Source organism: Chiloscyllium punctatum, chromosome 48 (assembly GCF_047496795.1).
Source record: "Chiloscyllium punctatum isolate Juve2018m chromosome 48, sChiPun1.3, whole genome shotgun sequence".
NCBI lineage: Eukaryota > Metazoa > Chordata > Chondrichthyes > Orectolobiformes > Hemiscylliidae > Chiloscyllium > Chiloscyllium punctatum.
In genome coordinates, this window is record NC_092786.1 from 24975088 (window position 1) to 24998016 (window position 22929).

The 22929-nt window shown below is 41.5% G+C and overlaps 1 protein-coding gene across 2 annotated transcripts in view; it reads right to left on the reverse strand.

Moving 5' to 3' along the window:
- Positions 1-21711, reverse strand: part of minar1 (membrane integral NOTCH2 associated receptor 1) — a 225103-nt gene extending 203392 nt beyond the window's left edge. For both annotated transcript variants that reach the window (XM_072564883.1, XM_072564882.1), the window contains exon 1: positions 18951-21711. In XM_072564883.1, the coding sequence (XP_072420984.1) occupies positions 18951-21125 (2175 nt within the window). In that variant the 5' untranslated portion in view covers positions 21126-21711. The remainder of the gene's footprint in view (positions 1-18950) is intronic.
- Positions 21712-22929: the final 1218 nt, after the last annotated feature.

The window sequence follows — 22929 nt, forward strand, 5'->3', positions numbered from 1 at the left end:
AGTTCCAAATACTGATCCATGCTCTAAGTTCATCATCCTTATTCCTGATACTTCTTGCATTAAAATAGGCACACTTCAACCCATCACACTGTCTGTGCCTTTTCCCTATCAAGTGCCTATCCCTCCTCACAGACTCCCTGCACACTGTATCTGGCTGTTCACTACCTACTCCATCATCTAATCCATAGCTCTGTTTCCCATTCCCCTGCCAACCTAGTTTAAACCCTCCCGATGAGCTCTAGCAAACCTTCTGCCCAGGATATTGGTGCCCCTCCAGTTCAGGTGCAACTTGTCCTTCTTGTACAGATTACAACCTCCCCAAAAGGTATCCTAATGATCGACATGTCTGAAGCCATGTGTTCAGGTACAATCGCTCTCTGTTCCTACCCTTACTAGCCTGTGATACCAATAGCAATACTAAGATCACAACTCTGTTCATCCTGCTTTTTAGCTTCCAACCTAACTCCCTATATTCATTTTTTAGGTCCTCCTTCTTTTTCCTAGGTATGTTATTGGTAGTGATGTGTACCACGACTTCTGGCTGCTCTCCCTCCCCCTTAAAAATCCTGTAGACGCGATCCAAGACATCCCTGACCCTGGCATTCAGAAGGTAACATGCATCCGGGATCACACTCGCCACCACAGGACACCTCTGTTCCTCTCTCAGTTGAATGTCCTATCACTAAAGGTCCCCTATTGTCCTCGCTTCCCTTCTAAGCCACAGAGCCAGGCTCAGTGCCCCCAACTGTATCCAAAACGGTATACTTATTATTGAGGTTTGGTGCCACATGAATAGACAGATTCAGTGATCAAAGGCAAGGGAGCATGGGACATGGGGGGGTGGGTGGGGGTCATTGTGATGAATCCTTCAGGATTACGTCCAGACAGGGTTGGCAAACTTACCTCTAGAGTTGAAAATGTGTTGCTGGAAAAGCACAGCATGTCAGGCAGCATCCAAGGAGCAAGAGAATCGATGTTTCGGGCACAAGCCCGTCTTCAGGAAGTTGCCTCTAGAGTTGCCTGTTTAAATCTTTCACAAACAAGCAAAGAAAACCCAGCAAGAAATGTCATTGACCAATCTGGTGCTCCTAGGCTGCCATGTAAACAGTCTTTGCAAACCCCCCTTGACTCCAGCTTTTTATTTCAGTAGACTGTGATGAAATGGTAATGCAAGATAGCAGGCAATTACACATCTCTCCCAGATCAGCTCAACACCTTCTATGCTCACTTTGAGCAAAATTTCGGCAGAGAGGTAACACCTATTCTGACAAGTCCTGATGAACCTATCCCAACAGTCACTGCATCAGGGTTAGATCAGTTTCCTTCATGTGAATCCAAGGAAAGTGATGGGTCCAGATGGAGTACCAAGCCGTGCACTCAGCAAGTGCAGATCAACTGGCAGAGGTCTTCTCGGACATCTTCAACCTCCCCCTGCTGCAGGCCATTGTTTCGAGACGGCCAAAATCATTTCTGTGCCTAAGAAGGCTCATGCAGCCTGTCTCAATAACTACCACCCAGTGGCCCTAACTTCGGTGGTCATGAAGTGCTTTGAAAGGCTGGTCATGGCATTAATCAACTCGAACCTCCCCACTACTCTTGACCCATTCCAGTTTGCCTATCGGACCAACAAATCCACGTCAGATGCCATATCACTTGCCCTTCACTCCTCCCTCGAACATCTTGACACAAAGAACAGCTTTGTAAGAATCCTACTCATTGACTACAGTTCAGCCTTCAACACTATTCTCCCCTCGAGACTGATTACTAAATTTAGTGATCTCGGACTAAGCCCTACTCACTGTAACTAGATTCTTAGTTTCCAGACCCACAGGCCAGATTTAAGTGAAGATTGGGGATAATATTTCATCATCACTAACACTTGACACTGGAGCTCCCCAGGGGTGCATACTCTGTCCCCGACTGTACTCTCTGTATACCCATGACTGTGTCGCCAAATACCAGACTAATGCCATTTGCAAGTTTCCTGATGACACCACCATAGTCGGTCAAATCTCAGATGGTGATGAAACAGACTACAGATGAGATGTGGATGACCTGGAAATATGGTACACTGAGAACAACCTAGCTCTCAATGCTGGAAAAAACAAGGAACTTATTATTGACTTCCGGCAGGATGTTACTCATGCCCCCTTACACCTTAACAACACAGAGGTGGAACGAGTGGAGAGTGTCAAGTTCCTGGGAGTCATCATCCACAACAAGCTTTCTTGGACTCTTCATGTGGATGCACTGGTTACAAAGGCCCAACAACGTAATTTCTTCCTCAGGCAGCTGAGGAAATTTGGCATGATGGTGAATATCCTTGCCAACTTTTATAGGTGCACCATCGAGAGCATTCTGTCTGGATGTATCACTACCTGGTATAGCAACTGTACCATTCAAGATCGGAGACGGTTACAGAGAGTGGTGAACTCAGCCCAGACAATCCCAAAGGCCAACCTCCCATCTATAGAATCCATCTACCAGGCCCACTGTCATGGAAAAGCTGCCAGTATTCTCACAACCTCTACCATTGGGGAGAAGGTACAGAAGCCTAAACACATTCACCAGCCAGTTTCGCAACAGTTTCTATCTTACTGTTGTTGGAATACTGAAAAGACTCACAAACTCTTAACATTCGCCAGTACCTGTGTTTTTGTTTTTGCCTTTGTTTGCCTATTATTTACCTGTCTATGCTACTTAACTCTGTATTCTGCCTGGATTGCTCACAAGACAAAACTTTTCACTGTGCCTCGGTGCACGTGACAATAAATTCAATTCAATTCAATTCAATTCAATGCCACTTATCGAGTAAGCCAGAGACCTAAGACTAATGCTCTGGGCACATGGATTCAAATTCTATCATTTAAATTCAATTGGCGTACTATTCTAGTCACCATACTGCCAGAAGGATGTAGATGCTTTAGAGAGGGTACAGAAAAGGTTGCCAGGATGTTGCCTGGTCTGGGGGATTTTAGTGATGAAGAAAGGTTGGATAGACTGGGTTTGTTTTCAATGGAACGTAGAGGTTGAGGGGTGACCTGATAGAAGTTTATAAGATTCTGAATGACATGTATAGAGCGTAAAGTGTGAGGCTTTTTCCCAATATGAAGGGTTCAGTGTTCTGTCTGGATGTATCACTACCTGGTATGGCAACTGTCCCATTCAAAATTGAGGACGGTGACTGAGAGTGATGAACTCAGCCCGGACAATCACAAAGGCCAACCTCCCATCTATAGAATCCATCTACCAGGCCCGCTGTCAAGGAAAGGCCGCCAGTATTCTCACAACCTCTACCATCGAGGACACAGTTTCAAGGTGCAGGGTGGGGGTGGGGGGGTGTATGTTGAAAAGAGATGTGCAAAGCAGGGTTTTCACAAAAAGGGTGGTGAGCATCTGGAACATGCTATTAGAGGAGGTGGTGGAAACAAACACAATAGCAACATTCAAGAAGCACCTGAACAAATTCATTAATAGGAAGGGAATAGAGGGATACCTATCCTGTTTTTACTATGGAAAGTTTTGAGGGCCTACTGACCTCTTCCTGTGCTTTTGTTCTTTGGCTTTGTTCTTGTTCAATTTGATAAAAACTTGGAATTAAAAACTCATTTTGGTCATGGCCCCAATGACAACTATCATTGATAGTTACGAAAATCCATCTAACTCACTTTTGGCCTTTAGGGGTGGAAATTTGCTGTCCTACCCCAGTTGGCTGACAAGAAACCCCAGACATATAATGATGTGACTGATTCGTAAATGCCTCTGTAGTAGTCGAGCAAGCCATTTGGCTGAAAGACAATTAACGATGAACATTAGATGTTGACCTGGCCAGCAATACATCCCAGAAAAGAATAGATTTAAAAAAAAACTCATATTTTTAAAAATGTTGATGTGAGAGGTGGGACAGTTATATAGCTGCCATGCACCTGCACATAAGTTAACGTGCCCGGACCAGGGCAAAGAGGGCAATAAGATAATTACATTGATGTAGTGTTACTTAGTGGGCGGCACGGTGACACAGTGGTTAGCACTGTTGCCTCACAGCACCAATTCCTGCCTCAGGCGACTGACTGTGTGGAGTTTGCACATTCTCCCCGTGTCTGCATGGGTTTCCTCCGGGTGCTCCGGTTTCCACCCACAGTCCAAAGATGTGCAGGTTAGGTGAATTGGCCATGCTAAATTGCCCGTAGTGGTAGGTAAGGAGTAAATGTAGGGGTATGGGTGGGTTACGCTTCGGTGGGTCGGTGTGGACTTGTTGGGCTGAAGGGCCTGTTTCCACACTGTAATGTTAGTCTAATCTTAGTCCTGTGCATCTGCTGCTGATTAGAAAGCCTATCGCTAAGTGACCAGAGGAGCTTCCTAGTTTGGAAGGTAAAACCTGATCATTGTACAATTCAGGATCCAAACTCCCAATGCATGATTGCATTTTTCCAATTTGGTGGAGCCTGAATGGATATGTAGGATAGTATTGCAGAGATGCCTGGACCTGATCAGGTTCTACTGCTGCATTTGAGTTGGCTGGAAACAAGGCTGGTCAATTAAAGAGAGAAGCTGAGGGAAGACTGACTTTCAGCAATAATTGCAGTAGGAAGAGTACCATCTGGGAGATCTGATGTAATCAAGACCTGAAGAAGTTGTAATCAAGATATAGACCAAAAGATCAAGGCTTCCTCAGGCCTGTGGCATTATTGTCTACAAAAGGATTACGTGAACTGTTTGGCAGAAGGTGGTACTGTTGGAGACGACCTCACAACGTAAGAATATTCAATGTTAGAAATGTTTTAATGATCACACTCAATCAGCTGAAGTAAGTAGCAATGCAAGCATCATGGGGAAGCTGAGTCACTGCTGGAAGTGGGACACACCTGCATTCTGTCAAAGACCACATTGTGTAAGAGAAGAGATGAGTGAGATCATGAATAAACACAAAAGACTGACCGACCCCCTAACCACCTCTCCTAATACTCTGTAACCTCACATGATATTTCCTGAGATCACAAGATTTCAAGGGCCCAGTGCTTTTGTTGAGGTGTATAGACCTTGTGTTTGAGTAATAGAGTCAGAGCTTCTCATCTGGTGCAAGTGATATAATGGTTTGAAGAGTCAGCAACCTCCATTGATACAATGTTAAAGGGCTGACGAGGAGCACCCTGTTAATTTCAACTGTTCAGTGGATCAAGACAGCCTTGAAACATTTTTAAATACATTATTTTCCAGGCTGTGATCCTGTTATCTCTCTGATTTACTGATCAATAGTTGGAACTGCTCTTTCCCAAACATAATATTCAAGGTCTTAACGATTAGTTAGATGGTTTATTTCATGAGCTTTCATTTTTTTTGTCAAAACTCAGGGTGAATTTAACTCCGGATGCTTTCCTAAACATTTTGCAGTTTTCTTTTATTTAAGTTAACCTGTTCAGAGACATTATTACACACCTCAGGCGGTCTTCTACCTTAGAGATTTTTTTAAAATCAGCCTTTATGAGACAAGTTAAAGTTTAACCCAAGCTTCTAGACCTGGAAGTCAGGACACTACCATGTTCCACAAGAGCTTAATTGTGCAATACATACTGCAAACAGTTGTCACTAATCTCTGTCTGGACCTTGCTGCCGGACACACCTTTTGTCTCCTAGCCATGATTATTCCATAACAGATGCTTTCTCTTACCTACAACACAGAACTGTGAATGCTCAAAGTATGAAACAAAACCAGAAACTCAGCAGGTCTAGCAGTATCTATGGAAAGAAAACAGAGATAATGTTTTGAGTCCAGTGACCCCTCTTCAAAAAGAAAGGAATAGGAAAATCTTATCAATTTTGCTTCCAATTTCTACCTTGCTTTCACCTTCAGCTGGCCTATCTCTGACTCCTCACACTCCTCTGTTTCCATTTCTGGGGATAGTCTGACCACCAATATCTATAGCAAACCCACTGACTCCCACATTTACCTGGACTGTTCATCCTCACACCCTGCTTCCTGTAAAGACTCCATCCCATTCTTCAAATTTGTTTTGATGATGCCATCTTCTACAGGGGGCCTCAGAAGTATTCATCTTGCTCCTTAACCGAGGTTTCCCCACCACTGGGGATGACAGGGTTCTTAGCCGTGTCCAGTCCAATTATGGCACGTCCGTCCTCATCCTTTCTCCTCTTTCCCACAACACGGATGAGGTACTCCTGGTCCTCACTTCCCACTGGGCTAGGAACCACAGCCAAAGGATCATAAGCCGCCATTTTCACCACTTCCAGCCACCATCAGATAAATATTCCCCTCACCTCCTTTGTCAGCATTTTGGAGAGGCTATTCTCTCTAGGACATCCTGGTCCAGTCCTCCTCCAGTACCATCACCTCCCCACACCACCATGGCACCTCCTCACGCAATCGCAAAAAGTGCAACACTTGCCGTTAACACCCTCCCTCCTCACTCTCCAAGGTCCCCAGACATTATGATTTCCACCAAAGACTAATTGGTATGAATTATATACTTTAGCAAAAGTCACACCAAAATCTGTAGAATCTGCCATTAATTCTTAACAAAGACTGCTCTCACTAGTTCTGACAATAATGTACAGTTTGGCTAATCTGTCAAAATTTTCTGAATCACTTTGTCTATTACTGTATGGAGTTATCAAGTTCCACATTTTTAGGACTTGACTACCTTTTACCATGCTTTCTCTCAGCCTCACATAGCAAGCCTTATCATCACATGGGCTACTACCACACACAGCCCATTTTCAGCTACTAATAGTTCCCATTAGCAGCTATTCATCCTCCAAGGTGAGTCTTTATCTACTGCATTGTTACAAGCTTGGGAAAGACCTATAATTAGTTGTATTTTTTTTCAGAATATTTGAATCCACTGCACAAAGGAAGAATGACTTTTACTCAACCAAAGTTTCATAAAGAATTCACTGAGTCCTTAGATACAGAGGAAAGGCCAGTAGAAACCAGTTTCAATCATAGCAATATGGTTTAGTTTAAGAGATTGGATGGGCCTGAGAAAGGCTATTGTTAAAGATGAGAAAGTAATAATTGTACGGAATGGGAAACAGACTGTTCAGATATACAATTCCAGAATACAAATTTGCAGATTCTGAAAGGATTATAGAAAATAATGAGGAAACAGGACCTCTCATCCAAATTTTCATAGCTCTAAGGATTAAATTGCCACAATTAATAGTTTTTCTGATGAAAGGACACTGACCAAATACTTACAGAAGGGGATAGTCGATGGAGAAATTGAACTATTGTAAGTAGAGAAGGGAAGACTGCTGGAAAATATAACAGCTCGATGAATGTACAAGATGAGAGGCAGGAAGTTAGGCCCATAGATTGGGATCATAAAATACAAAAATGAAAAGTAAGAAAATGCAACATAAGGAAACTTACCTGTGAGGATCTTTGATTTGATTTGATTTATTATTGTCACATGTACCTAGGTACAGTGAAAAGTTTTGTTTTGTGTGCAGTACAGGTAGATCACACTATACAAAGTGAATTTGGGTAACAGAATAGAATGAAGAATGCAACATTACAGCTGCAGAGAAGGTGCACAAAGAAAGTGGGCTTTGAGAATGGGTGGGCCTGCAAAAGGTTATTGTTAAAGACGAAAAAGTAATAATTATACAGCAACATGAAATTTTAAAATTTGAGAGGTCCATTAAGAAGTCTAATAACAGCAGGGAGGACATTATTCTTGAATCTGTTGGGATGGGTGTTTAAGCTTTTGTGCCTTATGCCCAATGGAAGAGGGCGGAAGAGTGTATAACTGGGGTGGGAAGGGTCTTTGATGATGTTGGACATGAGAAGTATAGATGGGGTAAGTGGATGGAAGGTTGGCTTGCCTGTCCCCAGGAAGAAATCATGAAATGTTGAATGATATTGTATTAATATTGGGAGGGATTTAAAATAGTTGCAATCCAGAAAGAGCCAGAAGGCAAGATAGGAATGTTGCTTAATAAGTACAATAAATATAGTACAAACACCATCAGGAATAGATGTCCGTGTGATTGGAAGTCTACGTGCCAATAAACAAACTAAAAGAAAATTTAATAAAGGATAAAAAACAATAAAAGCTATAAAGCTGGGAGAATGTTTTTTGAATACAGAGGTGCCAAAAAGAGGACATCTGGTCCTATCACATAGGTAGAGATGCAAGGAAAAGTAATCTCCTACTGGTACTCCTAAGGCTATAGGAAAGCTAATGACAAGAGATTTTGAGGAGAAATTGGGGGATCAAGATATAAGAATAGATTGACTGATGGCAAGAAAAACAATTTTGAAATCTTCTGGGCTTTGGCGAGAATTAATGCTTTGGAGCGTTGATCAGTAGATACTAAAGCTGCGTTTCTGCAGGTAGATCAGTTTGAGAGGAAAGTGTTTCTTGGCTTTGCAAAGAGGTGCCAAATGTGATGGGGATCCCAGGGTGGGGTGTAGGGCAGGGCATGGAGATTTGAAAGTTAAATAAATGTGTATTTGGTCTAAATAATACATTCACATATGGTATCTCTCAACAAGATATTTCTTAATAAAATTAAGTTTTCTTCAGTTAAAAGCAGATCCTGTCATGTTTTACTGACCACCATGGAGTGTAGCTTCCACTCATCTTTGTGATGCAAGTAGGTGATTTGTTTTGTTGGATGGGAGCAGTGAACTTGAAACTTTTGTCAGAGATCAACTTAAAGCAGAATTCAAAATTAGAAGTCTGGATTCTGGGCTTATAAATGCATTGGATTATAAGTCAGATAGAATGGATCAAGTGTGGCTTACTTCAGCAATCTTATTTCGTCATTACACTTAGGATCTCACATAAAGATACAATGTCCTCCAAAACTGAAATGGAGGAATTGCAAAGTCTAAATGACTAGCTGAATTGACTAAGTGCCTTCTTGATCGATTAACGTTGAGTACAACAATGAAAACTTCCAAAGTGAAAAATATTATTCAGACAAACAAAACATTGAAACAAATTTAAAATGGAATTTGTGTTTCTAAATGATCATCATTGGGTGATGCTGGAAACTTTTAAAAAGTTGTTTTTAGTGATGTTTCTTATGAAAATCTCTGATGGATTCTCTAGGCTGTGGGAAAGGGAGATAAATCTTGCATTTTAGCTTGAGAGATCAGAAAAATGCTAAAAAGTACCTTATCAGCTGAGACACTTGCTTTTGATTTGGTTTGGTATTTTTATAGGAGAAAATATATTCCACAAAGGGACTTAGTATCATTAGCTATTTATTGTAACATCAGTAATACATCCCAGTGAAATAGTTACATTCAACAAAATGTGTGAATGAAAGAATGAAGCAATATGGCAAATTTAGAAGAGATGCTGGATAATTTGGAAATCTCCAAATTGAAAATTGGTAGAAAGTAGTAGTCAGCTATCTCATTGTTTCACAAAGAAAGGGGCACGTTCTAAGAAACTGTTAGGTAGATTGAAAGAAAAGTGTTTGGAACTTTCATGGGGTTGTGTTCCCAACACCACCCTGCAGCTATTTATTTATAACTCTGTGACTCTAACTTTGACATGCAGAGTGAAAAAAAGGAAAATAATATGTTTTCAGCAGTGTACGTGCTGAGTGTGGAAACAGGAAAATTGCAGTCTTCCCTCATATGGATTTGTGGGTTGCACTGGTAATGAAAGTTAGCACACATTGAACTCATGACCATGTACTTATGACAGGGAAGCTGTGCAAGGAATGACTGTATTATTATCAATAGTGGGAAGGGAACAAGCTCAGGAACCAGTGCAATTTTTACTCCAATATTAAAATAAATTTATTTTGTTTAGTCAAAACTAAAAATGTACAAATTGCTCCGCTGTCTCTTCCTAAAAATCCCCATTTTAATAGTGCTCACCCAAATTAGTTATTTCTGCATGACATGAATGAGTGATCATATGTCTCTGATAATGTTGCCTACAAATCTAGAAAAATGTAATTTGAAAAGAAAATCATAAGCTCTTCAAAAATCAAAGCAACTGCAGCAGGACCCGGATAATCTGGGCTGGTAATCAGCAGGCAATATTTGCATTACTTACTTTCCTCCCGCTTTGAAAGAGTCCAGACACCTTCTCTAGATCCTCAATATAGAAACCTCCCACCCACCTGATTCCAGGTATCAGTCTAATGAAACTTCTCTGAACTGCATGTAATGTATTCCTTCCCTTTTTCAAATAAGGAGACCAAGATAAAAAATAAAATAAAAATGTAAGATTAAGAATAAATTATTCAACCTCTTGAGGCAGTTCTTCAGTTAATTTAGATGTTCTATTCCTCAACTCCATTTGCTTATCTTTTGTTCCTATTCCAACACCTTTATGTGACAATGATTAAGTTATCTTTATCTTGAAAACTCAACCACCCATTTCCAACCTAGTGACCCCCTGCATCTATAGGCTCATGAAGAGGATTCCTGATTTCCAGGATAACTATTGAAACAAAAAAATGATTCAGGTCAAATTCTCACCATTCGCCTCTTTGTTCAGGATTCCCCTGCCTGAATTTGTTTCTCGACAAATATACTTCCAAGTTCCTCCATCATGTAAAATAAGTTACCCCTCAACCTTCTAAACATAAGGAATATGAGTCAAGTTTAAACAACTGGTCCTCTTGATGTAACAATTTAAATCCCACTGTTATTCCATAATTATGCAGTATAACTCCTCTCAGGCTAATGTTTCCTTCCTGAGTCTCCAATACCTGTAACTGGAGAGGTACCATTGACTAGGAGCAGAGCTGAATAATTCACACCAAGTAATGCTCCATATGCAAGCATGCCCCCTTTGGCAGAATGAATAGAAAAACAGCACTTTACTGAAATGGAGAGACAGCAGGTCCCTGGAGCACAGTGGGACTTGAATCTTAAAGTTAGTATACAGGTACAGTAAGTGATTAGGAAAATGAATGGAATGTTATTGTTTATTGTAAGAGGAATGGAATATAAACATAAGAATGTTTTATGATAGTTGAATTTGGCTCTGGCGAGGTCACACCTGGAGTACTAAGAACAATTTTGGTCTCCTTATTTGAAAAAGAAAGTGAATACATTACATGCAGTTCAGAGAAGCTTCATTAGACTGATACCTGGAATCAGAGTGGGTAGGAGGTTTATATTATGAGGAGTTCATTATTCTCAATGTAAGTTTGCTCGCTAAGCTGGAAGGTTCTTTTTCAGATGTTTCAGCACCATACTAGGTAATATAATCAGTGAGCCTCCAGTGAAGCAATAGTGGTATGACCCACTTTTTATTTATGTGTTTAGGTTTCCTTGGGTTGGTGACATCATTTCCTGTGATTATGGTATTTCCTGTTATGATATCATTTCCTATTCTTTTTCTCAGAGGGTGGTAAATGGTATCCAAGTTGATGTGTTTGTTGATTGAATTCTGGTTGGAGTGCCATGCTTCTAGGAATTCTTGCGCATCTCTCTGTTTGGCTTGTCCTAGGATGGATGTGTTATCCCAATCAAAGTGGTGTCCTTTTTCATTTGTATGTAAAGATACTAGTGAGATTGGGTCAGTCTTTTTGTGGCTAGTTGATGTTCATCTATCCTGGTGGCTAGTTTTCTGCCTGTTTGTTACAGTTCTTGCAAGGTATTTTATTATTAGTAGTATATTATTATTATCAGAGTATACATTATTAGAGTTTAAAAGGATGTGAGGTGATCTTACCAAAACATGTAAGGTCCCTAGAGGATTTGATAGTGTGGATGTTGGAAAAGACCTCTCCCTTGTGAAAGAGACAAGAACCATGGGACCCAATTTCTAAATAAGGAGGCTCTCATTTAAGATGGAGATGAGGAGGAATGTTTTTTCTCAGAAGTTCATGAGTTGATGGAATTATCATGTTCAGAAAGTAATGGGGGGGTGTGTGGAATAGTTGAATAGTTTTTTTTTGGCAGACCCTCAAGGGCAAGGATGAATTGCTTCCATCCCAGGGTGGGAGTAATGGTGTACCTATGGACACTTCTGGAGTGGCAGACTCTGCCACAGGTAGGCCATATGGTAGGCCAGGAGGCAGATAGGTGGATGGGGTATTGTGGATTCTGTACCCTCTTATTGTTGCTCACACTTGGCCTCCATGTGCTTCACTTGGTGACACTCAAAGTAGTTGGCACCTTCACAAATGCTTTTGTTTCAATTTGTGAATTCTAGGACAAGTGATTCCCATGCATCACTGGACTGGAATGTTGCAGTTGTTTAGGGAGGCCACTTTGAGTGCTCACTTACCATTGTAGAGTTCAGAGTAAGCCATTTGTTTATGGTCTTGTGTTGGGCATGTGGATAATGTGGCTCATCCATCACAGTTGGTCGTGCATGACCAGTGTCTCAATATTTAGGATATTGGTTTGGGAGAGAACAGTCACATTGGTATGCCTATTCTACCAGTGGATTTGTAAGATTTTGTGAAGGTAATGTTGATGATAACTCACCAGGGATTTGAGGTGTCTGCTGTACATGGGACCATGTTTCTGATTGCTTACGGGAGGGTGGGGACCACAGTTGCTCTGTAGGCCTTGGGTTTTGTGCACGGTTTGAATTCTTGGACTTTGAACATCCTATGCCTCAGGTGTCCAAACGTTGGACTGTTGCATTCGAGTTGATGTTGGATTTCATCTTCAATGTCTGCTCACATCAAGAGGAGGTTTCCAAAGTCTGGAAAATGATCCACATTGTCCAGGAGCTCACCATGGACTTTGAGGGTTGGGGCAGTGCTGTGCAACAGGAAGGGGCTCGTCTTTGTTTTCCAGTTCTTTAGTCTGAGACCCATTCTCTCAAGCTACTTGGTGAATATGTCAACAATGTTGTGTATCTTGACCTCTGAGTGTGTGCACATGCATGTGCTGTCTGTGTGCTGCACCTCAATGACAGAAGTTAGCATAGTCTTGGTTTCAGCCTGGAAATGTCAAAGTTGGACAGTTTCTTGCTCATCCTGTAGGTTAGCTCCATTCCAGCAGTAAGCTTCATGGGGTTGAGGTGAAGTATTACAATGAGGAAGGTGAGAAGATCATTAGTGAGATGTTACAGTTTTTCCTTCTTGGCCCCAGTTTGCACTTCTAATGGATCTGTAGCACCTCCATCTGTAAGGATCATGCCATTGTAACATGGACAGAGAATGGGGACGGCTTTCAGCAGGCAGCCGAATTTGAGGAGAATATTCCACAATCTCTCATGGCTATTAGTGTTGAAGGCACTTCTGAGATCAAAGTAGGCCATATCCAGAGATTGGTGCTGTCGCATGTACTCTTTTTGGATTTGTCATGCACTGAAAATCATGTCCATCATGCATCTTGAAAGGCAAATACTTCTAAGGCAGAAGGAGATAGATTATTGACTGACAAGAGTGTAAGAGGGATATAGATAGGAATGTGGCTTCATTGTCACATTCAGATCAGCGATGATTCATTAAATGGTGGAGCAGTTTTAGGGGCTGAATAGTCGACTTCTCCTCCTAATTCAAATGTTACAGAAATTAGATAGAAATGGCAGACTCTACACATCTTCTGACTTTTTAAAGACTCACCATTGTCTATTGCATTAGCTAGGAATTTAGAACACTAATTATTTCCCTGAGTGGTTGCAGCAACAGCAACATTTAAGAATCTCAGTATTATAAAGAACAGATCCATTTTCTTGACTGGTGCTCTTTGTGCATTACTGTGTCTGCAGTCTGCATGATCTACAAGGACCATTGTGATATCTCATCTGGATTCATCTAACAGCCTCTTCCCTTCTCATTTAACCTTTCGATAGCAAGATAAATTTGTGCAGAAATGTTCTGGAAACACCACCACTTCTGGGTTTCCTTCTAAGTCTCACAACATCTTGGTTTGGATCATGTATCAATATTAGGTTATTGCTGCTGAATCAATAGCCAGGTATTCATTATTTAACTCCATTGTGTGAGTCCCATCAATACGAAGACTACAGTAGCTCAAGGAGAGGTCCCAACAGCTCCTCAGTTCCAAACTATGCATCAGCAATAGATGTGGCCTTGTAAACATAATACATGACTTGAGAGTTAAGATGTGATACCAGCAATTTAAAGAGCCTCAATAAAGAAGCAGACTGAATCTGACACCATTTGTTGTTATCCAATATATAAGCTATTTGTCTGTTCTGTTAAAAAAGTTGCTGATGCTCAATATTTTGTTTTGAAGTTTCATGGTGAGTGGATCTATAACTCTAGTAGTGTCACCTAGATGGATTTGGTCTAATTGAACCTTTTGTGCTACAGAAGACAGAACTACCATGATTTATCTGTGGTATTAAAATATACTTATTTTCATCAGCAATATATTTAAAGGAGGGAATAGAGCTGTGTGGCCTATTAATCGCAAAATACAGTTTACTGGCCACCAAGGCTGAGACTGAGTATTCTCCTTTGGGAGTACTTTGATTTATGGACTTCAAGAACGTCAACCCTCCTGTATTCTTGAATCTACTCAACAAGGAAACAGAGTTAGTAGCAGTCATGTTGCTGTCCAATCTAATAGATCACACACCCAGATGAGTTTTCACTAATGGGGTGAATTTATACATTATAACTTTAAGACCCTTACTATCATTACTGTTAGCATATGATGTATTTTCTTAACTAATAGGAAAGAACAAATTAGTAAGGATCAGTCAAGCCATCCCATATTTTAATTATAGTAAAATATGCCATCACGCTATGCTGAATTCTATCACGCTACACTGATTTTATTTTTATTCATTCATGGGACATGGACGTCAGTGGCTGGGCCAGCATTTACTTGTCATCCCTCTATGCCATTGAGAAGGTGGTGGTGAGCTGTTTCTTGAACTGCTGCAATCCATGTGCTCTTGGTGGGCCAACAATGCTGTAAGAGAGGGAGCTCCAGGATTTTGACCTAATTTCACTATACCTATCACCTATACCTATCACCTATACCTATCACCTTTATTCAGGCTCTTTTTGATTTTATGTGGCACAGTAACCTCTTGTGGTGCGTTTTTATTCTATGAGACTGAATGACAGGGAATGCATTACATGAAAGGAGGGCCATGTCAGAGTTGACAATGGAGTAATGTGGAGTTCACAAAGAGTCATGTATGAGCATATCATACACTACTAAAGATGTAAAATGAAATGGTAACAACTTTGGGACTATGATATCCAATATCATGCAGTTATACAATTATACAGCATGGATGAAGACCATTTGACCATTTGACCCATTATGCTTCTTTAGCTCTTGAAACGAGCAACCAATCCATCACATTAACCTGCTTTGTCCAGGCTGCCCTTCAAGCTCTCCCTTTTTAAATGTATCATTCAATGATAAATAGAGGTCCTGTGATGCAAGGGTCAGCTTCTCTGAGGCAGAAGCTAATCCCAAAACCTGATGGTCAAGGAAGGTGCATTTGAAATATGGACAAACAAATTGAGTATCAATTTATAAATCCCTTATATACATACTAATAGCAGGTAATAAGAGGAGGAGAGATTCGTGGTCAGCCATATAATATAAATAAATTGGAGCTTCCACCATCACTATCTGTAACTCCGAACTACAGCAGGTAAAATTGTCACCACCACACCAAGGATTCTTTCGGGGGCCAGTTAACTCAGGTGGCTAAACAAGATGAGATTGGTGCTAACAACATGGGTTCAGTCCTCATTCTAGTTGGGCTGGATTCAGGCCATGCCTCCTTGCCTTGTTGAGTTGCTCCATATTCTCTTTGGCTAGGGAATTGAACAAAACGGTTGAGTGATATCTATGTCCCACAAAATATCTAGATGTAATGTATTATTTGTTCAGAACAATGTATTGATGATAATTTTGTTTCTATATCTGGTGTCCAGAGAGCCTAATCTTCAGCTCATAGAGAAATATCTTTCTGAAGATCTCCCTTTCATGAGACATTGTTCTTTATTATTGTTTACTGTTTTAAACTTATACTGGTATTTTTCATGACTGAAAATAAGGGCATGTTGAGACTACAGTGACTAGTTTATTTACAGACCAACTAGAAGGATTATATTTTGAGATCTAACATCAATTTGTACATGTAACAGCAACTAGCAAAAAAGAATGATTTGAAACTGCAACACTTCATGTCCAAGTGTTAATTCATGTTAAAGATAAAAGGCTGCCCATCGAGAAATCATGTTTCATCATTTATCTCTTCTTTCCTCAGACTGGTTTGAGCTTCCAAATATCCCCCAGATTCCATTATAATACACCTTTCACTCACTGCAAGGAGCCCTCAGCAGGAATCTATAGCCTGTATTTTGTATTGCACATGGATAAATCTTGTAGAGACTAATATTGATTCACTTTCATATTGACGCCAGAGTAATTGCAGTTGTTAAAAGTCAACTTTTTCAACCTGACCATAAATGTTTTGTAAGAGTTTGATGCACAGCTGGAAATTTATCAGTTGACAATAGTAAGAATGATATGATCGTGCCATTAACACTATGTCTACCATAAAACATTTCACCCACAATGGAAACAATGTTTCAATCATCTTTTAACTTAATAAATCACTGGTAGATGGTTCAAACATTACCTGCACAATTCCATTTAAAGGAAGGATTTTTTTGATTGTATTTATGATATAAGCATTAATATTTGTGTAAAGTGATCCAAGTGAACTAAATGCATGTGTATAAATTATGAGTTAGAATTGATTGCAGGGAGAAGACAAGTTCAATGAAGATTTTTTCTTATGGAGAATGATTGAGGAGTTTAGCCCTATACTCTCTGGAGTTTAGAATACTAAAGTGGGATCCAGTAGAGGTATATAAAACGCTTAAGAGGATTGACAAAGTAGATGTAGACAGGATGTTTCCTTATTTGGGGCAACCTAGAATGAAAGGTCATAGTTTTAGTATAATTGGATTTGAAAGAGAGATGAGGAGAAATCAACTTTCTCAAAGTGCCATGAATCTGTGGAATTCATTACCTCCTGAGCTGGGTAGAAGCTGGGACATTGAGTAAACTTAATGATATAGGCAGATTATTAAATTAGTAATGAATTGAAAGATTATGGAGAGTTGGCAGAAAAGTGGAACTATGGCCAAGGTGAAATTGGCCATGATCATATCAAATGGCAGAGCAAGCTTGAGGGGCTGAATTGCTTACTCCTGCTTCTAATTCTTATGTTCTTATGTTTCCCTCTTGAGTCAGGTGGAATTTTAATTTCTGATTTATTCAACATATACTTAGCACCCATCAGCAAGTCATTGCTTGCCTCTGATGTCAATTTCTGCCATGCCACTGTTACAAAATCTTGTATAACTTTTTACTTTCATTTATGAAATATGGACATTGCTGCCTGGGCCAGCTGCTCTATCCCTAATTGCCCAAAAGGCAGTTATGAGTCATACAGCATGGAAACAGACCTGTCAGTTCAACTGATCCATGTCGACTAGATATCCCAAATAAACCTAGTCCCATTTGTCAGCATTTGGCCTATATCCCTCTAAACCCTTTCTATTCATAAAGCCATCCCGATGACTTTCAAATGTTGTAATTGTACCAGCCTCCACCACTTCCTCTGGCAGCTCATTCCATACATGCACCACCACTGCATGAAAAAGTTGTCCCCTAGGTCCCTTTTAAATCTTTCCTATCTCACCTTAGACATACGCCCTCTAGTTTTGGATTCCCCCACCCTGGGGAAAATGCCTTGTCTGTTTACCATATCCATACCCTCCAAGATTTTATAAACCCCTATAAGTTCACCTCCGACACTCCAGGGAAAATTACCCCAGTCTATTCAGCCTCTCCTTATAGGTCAAACCCTCTAATCCTAGCAACATCCTTATAAATATTTTCTAGACCTTTTCAGGTTTTGCAACATCCTTCCTATGGGAGGGAGATCAGAATTGCATGCAGTATTCCAATAACGTCCTAACCAATGTCCTGTACAACTGTAACATGACCTCTCAACTCCTGTACTCAATGTGCTGACTAGTAAAGGAAAGCATACCAAACGCCTTCTTCACTATCCTATCTACCTGCAACTCCACTTTTAAGGGACTATGAATCTGCACTCCAAGATCTCTTTGTTCAGCAACACTTCCCACCATCTTACTGTTAAGTGTATATGTTCATCCCTGATTGGCCTTTCCAAAATGCAGTACCTCACACTTATCTAAATTCAACTCCATTTGCCTTTCCTCAGCCCATTGACCCGTCTGACCAAGATCCCATTGTAATCTGAGGTAACCTTCTTCGCTGTCCACTACATCTCCAATTTTGCTGTCATCTGCAAACTTCACTCACATTGCAATGGATCTGAAGTCATATGTAGGCCAGATTAAGGAGGGCAGTTTCCTTCCCTAAAGGGCATTAGTGAACCAGATGGAATTTCACTAACATGTGGCATTTATTTTCTTCTTATTGAATTCAAATTCTACCATCTGCTATGGTGGGATTTGAACATTACCTGGATCTTTGGATTACTGGTTTAGTGGTAAACAGACTGCCCATGGCACTGCTCGTGAGACAATATCATGAGTAACGGGATTGTGGGAAGTGCAGTGTGCCACTCAATGCTCTATACCGGACTCTGGCTTCAGCTGCATTCACACCTATCATTTACTGTAATATAGGGATTGTTGTTTTGCATTTGCCAAGTGTTTTCTGTACATGTCACCTTTACCCCTTGTCACACATTTCTCCAATTATTTTTGTGAATATTGCCCATAATTTTCAAATTTCCAAGTGAACAGTCATTAATTGTTTTTGAACCATCTGACTTTGCTGCTGCTTAGTTAGCGGGCAGTATCACTCACTTTAGATTGAAGGATCAGAGTCAAACATCCCCAATTCTCTAAAACTCGCTCTCTTTCCTGCTAAGGTGATTGGTTTGCTATCAGTTGACAATATAACCAGGTTCAGCTGAAACAATTCTCCCAGAAACAAGGTGAGAAACAGATGCCAATTTGTCAGAAAGTATTGCAAATACCTCTCTGGTCTTGCGCTGCCAATCTTTGCTGTCGGTTACCACCTGCTGCTTGCCCTCCTCCAGGGTGATGCCAGGTTCACTGTTGTTGCCCACGACCCTCCAGTCCTGGGGAGAGTTGGAAATACTGGCAATCTTGGACTCGGTGGCGCTGTTCTCCTCCGTTAACGACTTGGAAGATCTTCTGACGAACAAATTTTTTCTCAGGGCTTTGACTCGGAGACTCTCCTGGTTGCTGGCAGGGGACAACTTCTCTCCTGCCGGCTCCTGGATCTTCTGGTCCAGTTTATTGAGTTTGGACAGGACCTGGGAGATCTCGTCCCGAACCCCGGACAGACTTTCCAATTTCTTCTCGATCTCGCCGATCCTCAGCACCAGTTTGCAGACGCTCATCTTGAGTTCCTCGTCTCCGGGCTGGTTGGAGAGAAGCCCTTTGCCCTGATCCTTCTTGGGGGCATTGGCATTCACCGGGGTCCGCTCCAGGCTGCCACTATCTGATTTGGGCAAATGGGGCAGGGACCCGCTGCTGTTGTAACAGGACTGCAAGAGTCCAGTGGAATCATTCAAACTCATATCGTCCAGGAACCTAAATATATCGCTGATATCGTCACTGAGACCCTCGGAATCCTCGTCTGAATGTTTCAGGGGCACTTTGTCTCCATACTTGGGCTGATGCCTATGATTACCATCCTTCCCCTTGCCCCGGACAGCCTGTTCAGTCTGGGTGCCCACGCTTGTTGTCTTCTCGAAACTCTGCGCCTGCGACATGCAGCTCACACTTTTATCTTTCACTTTCCTTGGGTTACAATGGCCGGACGCCACCAGTTTTGAGCTGAATGGTTTGCCTGCTGCGCCCAGCGACTCGTCGCCCCCTGCAGCCGCCTGTTTGAAGTAAGCCTGTGCCCTGTCCATGGTGCTGATCGCATCCGCCGCGGCCGCTGCCTGTCTCTGGCGAGCCTCGGCCAGCAGCTCCTCCTTGACATTGCCCTGATAACGGTGAGGGCTGGGCTTCTCACCAGCAAAATACTGCTCACTGTCCTGAGCTGTGTCATTGTTCAAGCTCCAGCTCTTTAGGAGCCAGGACGCCGGCTTGTTTGGTTTAGAGGAGAGCTTCCGGGGCTCTTGTGATATTGTACTGGGGCCAAAGTAGGTGCTTCCTTGTAGGTCATCTAAACTTTCGTGTTTGACGTATCGTTTCTCTTGACTTGTGAATGGCATCGAGTCACAGTAGGGATTGTTGTAAGGCATCTCAAAACTGTTACTGAAAAAAGTGGAGAAACGTGACCCGCTTTTGCGAAGGTGGGAGCCATTGTCCTCATCCTCAGACTCTTTGTCCATTGGCACGAACTTGGCAATGCAAGGAAGCATGTCCTGCAGCTCTCCATTGAACACAGGTCTGCCATGTACACGGGGAGAGATGGTAAATGCTTCGTCGCTGGAATCAAATGTCCCATTCCTGTCCGCTTTTCTGCTCGGGGAATCTTGATCTGAGTTTGAATCCTGGCTGGGGTCCATGGGGAAGTATGTGGTCTGCATAACACATGCCTGAGGATCTATACTGTTAAAAGTTGGCGATGCTTGGAGTCGGTCAAGTGAGGCTGCCCTGTCTTTATTCTCCTCTATCCCTTCGTTTCTGATCCCGAGGAAAAAATTGGGATCTGAAGTGCAAATGAGACGTTGGCAGTCCTTACAGTCAGCTGTAGGACATAGATTCGATTCTCCTGCTGCCGAGTGTTCACTGCAACCATCTCTGTCCATTGAGTCATGGCTGGATACAGGGGATCGAACCCGACAAATCTCGGTATCTGATCGACAGCAATCAAAAGACTGGTTTTTTCTCACCTTGTGTTGGTGTCTGTGAGGCAGTTTCTCCTTCGCGACCCCCCCGTTCATCTGAATTAGATTAAACATGGTGACGATATCGGCGGCTATCATGATCTTTTTGGACTGGGGGCTGTCCACATTACACCGTAATTTCTCTTTGAAAAGAGTAGCTGGGAAATTCGGGTCCAGGCAGGCAGTGTAAAACAAAAGACTCCTCAGCTTTGCCAAATGAGTTAAATCAAAACGAGCACAAAGCAATTTACACAGATCCTGATAGGAAACCGTGCTGTGATTCGTATCCAGTTCTTCCAAGATCCGGACGAGAAAAAGCGAGTATTCAGGGGCAGCTTCCATTTTCCTCGTCCGCGATTCTATCGATTGAAAAGAAATTGATTTCCACCCTCCCTCTCAAGAAATGCAAATCTAATTCTAATACGTTACTCTGGCTTGGAACCAGCTCATGTGCTTTTCTTAAAACACATTTTGAAGCGATTGTTCTTTTCCTTAAAGTCGCCGCAAAATAGACCAAGAGAGTGTGAAGGGTCTGTTACCTTTCGAATCGAAGAGCCCACTGTTGTATTTATCCCACACATCCTCTGTATATATCGTGTGCAGGTGGCTTAGCTGCCTGGAGTCCCGGTTAACAACTGATTTGCAACCAAAGATACGAACAGACCAATAACTCCCAGAAAAAAAAACAGCCAGTTTTTCTAAACCCCTCGTCTTTTTTCTTAAACTTCAAATGCTGAAATATACCATGTTCTGCAGTGAAAATGCCGAACCCCGCTGAAAATCCATGGTCGGTCAGTTGCACTTTGGAGGGAGGAGCTGTCCATGGACTGGTAGGAGTAAAGCTGGTCTGAAAGCTGGAGGGAGTGAGGCGCTGAAAGGAAGGAGCTGTCCACGGGCTTGAGGTGCTGAAAGATTAGGCACCACCGTGTTTTTCTCCAGCATTACGTCATTAACATTCAATCCAATGGATCAGCATCATGGTGAAACATACCGAGAGGCGCTCAATGTGTCGAGCTGAGAGGAACTGTATGCTATATCAAACTTTACTGATTCTTGGACAAGCCAACCGGGTGTAATTAGAAGTTTTAGCAGTGAGATGGAGTGACATTATTATAAAATAACTGTTTGGTGCATGGGAGACTTACATTTGTATAGAGTAATTCCCCGAGGCATCCGAAAGAGCTTTCCGATCAATGAATTACTTTGTAAAGTGCAGTCACTGCCTTGATGTGGGAAACACTGCCAATAATTTGCACACAGCAAGATTCCTCAAACAGCAATGAAATAATGACTAAACAATGGGGATATCAGTCAGTGCATTCAAAGACTAATCCTCCATTTAATTAGACTATAGCTGATCAGTATTTTAAAATCGAGGCTGTATCACTTAAGTTTATTTGCTAGAATAGGACAAGGGATATAAGTTGCATTAAGAGACTGGAGAAGCTGAGTAGTTCTCCTCTGAACAAGGCAGGTTATGTGAAGATTTAGTAGAGCTGTTCAGAATTGTTAAGAATTTTGATGGGAAAAGCTGTTTCCAGTTTCCAGAAAGTGAAGACAGATTTAAAGTAACTGAGAAAAGACTGACACAAGTTGAGGGGAATGTTTTCTTTTCCAGTGAGTTAAGGTGACAGGGAAAGATAAAGGAAGCAGGTTCAACAATACATTTCAAAAGGGAATTAGATTACAAGAGCAATGAGATCATGTTGAACTTGCATAAAACACCTATTTAGCCTCAACTAAAATATTATGGTTTTGGGTTTCACCCATGAAGAAAGATGTTCAGGAAAAAAAGAATTAGAGGAGTGGTTCTAGAGGAACTTCAGTTCCATAGATTGGTCTGTTTTCTTCATACAACAGATGCTTGAGAGAAAATTTGTTTGAGGCAAGAAAATTCTATTCAGGTCAGAGTAGGTAGGAAACACAGTTACTAATTGTGGAAGGATCAACATGACATGCACATATTCAAGGTAATTGTCAACAAACACAGCAACAACATGAGAAACGATTTCATGCAGTGAGTGGTAAGGATTTGGAAAGTATTGCCTGATAGCGTAGTCAAAACAGGTTAAAATTGAGGCATTCAGGAGGGAACTAAAAGAATGTGCAGGACTCAGAGGAGAAAATGAAGGAATGACGCTAAGTG